The 4,399-nt window shown below is 38.2% G+C and overlaps 1 protein-coding gene across 1 annotated transcript; it reads left to right on the top strand.

The window, feature by feature from the left end:
• Nucleotides 1-291: 291 nt before the first annotated feature.
• On the top strand, nucleotides 292-2,254 carry LOC139733582 (uncharacterized; the record flags this gene model as incomplete). The annotated part of the gene is made up of 3 exons (XM_071644395.1): nucleotides 292-494; nucleotides 1,211-1,393; nucleotides 2,096-2,254. Coding segments are annotated over exons 1-3 (369 nt in total), but the record flags the coding sequence as incomplete, so codon positions are not given.
• Between the last annotated feature and the right edge of the window lie 2,145 nt (nucleotides 2,255-4,399).

Here is a 4,399-nt window from a genome sequence, read left to right as displayed (position 1 = left end):
CGATACAACACCTACAATCCAAGCTGCATAATTGTTGCGATGAAAATTTCTGAATGCGGTCACTAACCCCTGATTTACCATCTGTATGATTCTGGGAGAAGTATACAGTTCTTGAAAATTCGATATGACTTTTGGGGTTTCTCTTGTCCGTTAGAAAACGATTTTACGCGTCGCTAAATTCTGCACTATCGGCGTATTAATACTAAGGTCGCGGTGGGTTGCCCCGAGCTAGCTAGCCTAGTGGGCGGCGTTTGATACCATCCAAGTCAATTCCACGCAAGAACAGGCTAATTCAATTGGGAGTAAACAGAATCTCCTCAACGCGAGTACTTGTGTATGGAGCTGTAGCAGACCGTAACGGTATTATCTTTATCTTTGTGTCTTTAGTGGATGAATGAAATCTCTCCGATGGCAGATGAAATTTGACGATGTTTTGATGGAGGACGATTAAAAACCAACCCAGCACCATGTCGAAACTTCGGAGTATAGCTGCGGTAAGAGTACAGACGACGTGAAAGATCAAAACATTCCCATTGACTGCTGTGCTGCTGGCAGTCCCCACACGTTCAGAATCATGTTGTAACGTTTAAGAGTGTGCTTACAAAGACAACATCGATAATTCAGACTACCACAGAGAGAGAGAGAGAGAGAGAGTGTAGACTATACTGTAAAATCCCGTCAAGCTTCAGAATAACATCCCAGAACACTGGTTAAAATTTCACAGTGATTCTATGCGACATTCAGTCATTTTGAATTAACTATTTTGTGCCTATAAAGGTAATTCATTTTATAGCTGAAGAAGTGAAGGAGAGCCTATCATCTGTAATAATGGTGTTTTCTTCTGGGGTCTAACCGTTTAACTGGAGTGTTGGGACGACAAGGTATCTTCAATGTCACAATCAAGTTCACCTACCACTGGTACTAGTTAATATATACAGTGTAGATCTAGATATTTATTTTTTTGATCCCAAATCCTTTTAACGGCGTCTTGATACATTTTACACGTAGAGCATTTTAGTTGATGTTATAAGATGTTTGTGCAAGGTTGGGTACCAAACATACTCCGGTAGTACAGTATCGGGTAGACCATCTACTCTCTTGATTTGGAGGTGATGATGGAACCATTGTAAATGTCATGTTCTGACCAAATTGTGAATTAATCAATTGTTATATCAACCTGTAACTGTCTCGACTCTGCCCTCCTCTTTAGGACAAGCAGGAACTGGATGAGATTAACAGCCGCCTTGCCAAAAATGGCGTCGCTGGGACGGCCAGTTCCGAGGAGAAGCTTCGCTCCCTCTGGAGGCTGTACCAGCAGGCAGAGGCAGACGTCAAGTCTGCCACAGACAATATGGACCAGCTGCAGAAGAAACAAGCTGAAGAAATGAAGGAGGTACATGACAAATCAACTTCTGTTTACATTATTGTTAATTCCAGTCATAATTACATTGTTTTGTACTTAATGACTATGAGAATGTGAATGGAATGATAATGTAGCATAAGATCTGACCAGATAGTCGGACTTACTCAGAGCTCTGTATGTACAGTACATACTGGTACTGTACCTGGTGTTCCCTCACTCTTTTCTTCTTCTTTTTTTCATGTGCTTTTCCAGCTTACATTACCCATTTTCCTTTTCTAATTTCTACAATGTATTTTCTCCTCCTGTGTGTGTGTGGGTTTTTTTTTAACCCATTGAGGATGGACTGATTCTGCTACAACACGCAGTTACCATGTAGACACCTGCCTGAGTATACTTGGTTTGGGACTCGTTCTCAACTTAAATGGGCATTTGGTGTGATTATGTAATACACGAATAGCATACATGTAGATATTCAGCTGTTGTTTGTTTACTTCTGAAGATATGTTGTATCAGTACTTGTTTCCAATAATTTTGTTTTTCCCATAAACTAGAAGCCAATGGCGTGAACAAAGGCTGAAACAACACATATTAGAAAATTGCATGCGTGCATTGATGGGTGGAAATGAGTTGCTACGTGTAGCTCTGTGGAGGATCTGCACTGTCCGGGTGCTTTTCTAGTAGATATTTTGTCTTTTAATTATGCAGTTTATTTCCCATTGATTCCTATTGTAGGTTGAGCTCTATGTGGAGAATGTAAGAAAGCTGGCAGAGGAACGGGAGTCACTTACCCAAGAGTTTGAAGCCGAGAACGAACAACTGACGAGAGAGAATGAACAATTGAAGATGGAGAAGGAGCGAGTGAACAAAGAAATTCAACAAATGCTGCAGCAGGTTAGTGACTCTTCATAACTCATAGATCAAGTTCCAGTACTCTTCTCGTGTAAGTTGTGTCCTTAATCAATGATATGTGTTGTTTTACCCTATAGAGGAAGTTACAAGAGCATTAATGTTGCCAAAACAACATTGATTAAAGCAATTTGATGAAAACAGAGTAAGTACAGTCAAATCGTAGTGAGAAGATGGAATATCAATTATTTGACTGTCACAACAAAACAAAAAAAAAGAAATTACAGTGCCATATTTGATTAATTCTAGCTTCGTTAAATTGCAAACAAAAAATAAGTAACAGACTTTATGTGACACACTGAGGAACATGACACAAGACATCTTAATACTTTTCAAAGCACTGCCTGTTTTCAAGGTTCATGATTCAAAATGATTATAGCCATCATATGAGTATTATATTCTACTAAGATTTACTGAGTTGCATTTCACTCTCAAACTTCACTGATCAAATACTCTTCCCTTGATCATGTGATTTTTTTTCTTTTTGTTAGCAAGTTTTAACTCAACTACAAATTATACATCCTGATCCTAGTCTTGCTGCTTGTTCACCTAAGTGTCATCTACTAACTTGTGTGCAAAAGTAGATGATGTGACGGAGAGATATTCCTTGAGTGCAACTTACAATGTATGCATATTTTTATGCCTCCGCCACGAAGTGGTGCCGGAGGCATTATGTTTTCGGGTTGTCCGTCCGTCCATCCTTCCGTCCGTCCTTCCGTCCGTCCGTCCGTCCGTCCGTCCTTCCGTCCGTCCGTCTGTCCGTAATGAATTTTGTGAACAGCATAACTAAAAAACCTTTTGAGGTATCCTAATGAAACTTGGCATATTGGTGTACAGCGGGTGAAGTTGTGCCTATCAACTTTTGGATGCACATGCTGAAGGTCAAAGGTCAAAAAGTCAAGGTCAAATACGTAAAATATCACTATTTCCACCATAGATATTTTCTTTAAACTTAGTGTATACATGTATTACCCAATTAAGATTCTGTGGTGAAAGTTTGGGGTCATGAGGTCAAAGGTCAAAAGGTCAAGTAAAATATTAAAACTTCACTTTTTTCTCTGTACCTTGGAAATTGTTCAAGGTATCTTCATGGAAAATAGTTATACATGTACTGACTGGCAGTGATTATCTAAAGAATGTAGGGTTCAGGGGTCAAAGGTCAGGGGTCAAAGGTCAAGGGCAACACTTCAAAATTTTACTATTTCCCTCATATTTATGCAATGCCAGCAGGATTATTATTATTTTTTTTTTTACACTTGGTGTATGCATAACCTAATAGAGATTCTCTGGAAACTTTTTTTTCTTTTTTCTTTTTTTTGCCTCAAAGGTCAAAAGGTCAAAGATCAAGGGAAAGTGCTGAACTAACTATTTCCTCCATATCTCGGAAGTGGCTCAAGTTATCTTGAAATTTAATACGTGTACACATGCATATTTTGCCTTGATTATCCAATGAATTTTAGGGTCAAAGGCCAGATGAAAATGGTAACAATGTACTTTTCAATACAGAAATTGCACTTTTTCTCCATACCTTGAAAATTACTCAATGCATAAACTTATGAATGAGTCAAAGTCAAGTTAAAGTCCTTAAATCCCGAAATACATGCTCTCTTATTCATCCAATTAAACGTAGGTCAAGGCAGGTGAACATTCAACACATTTGTGACAAACTTGTCATTTTAATATTTTACCAATTTTGTGAAAATGTAATCACACATCGTCAACATGTACTATAGACCTAGGAGAATCATGCATTATGGCGGAGGCATACCAGTCGCCTTAGCGACATTTCTAGTTATTTTATACAAAAATATCTTAAGATTTAATCCCTTCTTCTTCATTTTTTTATTTGACAGTAATGTGCAGACTCCCAAGAACATGTTGCTTGCAAATTGTTGCAACTTTAGAATTTATTACTTTGATTTGAAGGAAATATATATTTTTTGCCTTCACTTTGTTAGAAAAGGGATTGAAGATGTCCTTTAACTTGTATGCTTTAACAGTCAATAAAATGTCCAGGACTGATGTTTGAAGTTTGCACATTTCCTGCTTCTGTTGATCTGCAACCAAACCATTGACGGTTGATTGATGTATGATGCATAGACAGTGTATACTCCATCATGTGTGAAGCTC

Source organism: Diadema antillarum, unplaced genomic scaffold (assembly GCF_040938485.1).
Source record: "Diadema antillarum isolate AM-2024a unplaced genomic scaffold, OU_Dant_1.0 seq00000483_RagTag, whole genome shotgun sequence".
Classification (NCBI taxonomy): domain Eukaryota; kingdom Metazoa; phylum Echinodermata; class Echinoidea; order Diadematoida; family Diadematidae; genus Diadema; species Diadema antillarum.
Note: the sequence above shows the minus strand (reverse complement) of the source record. Positions and strands in the feature narration are given on the sequence as shown.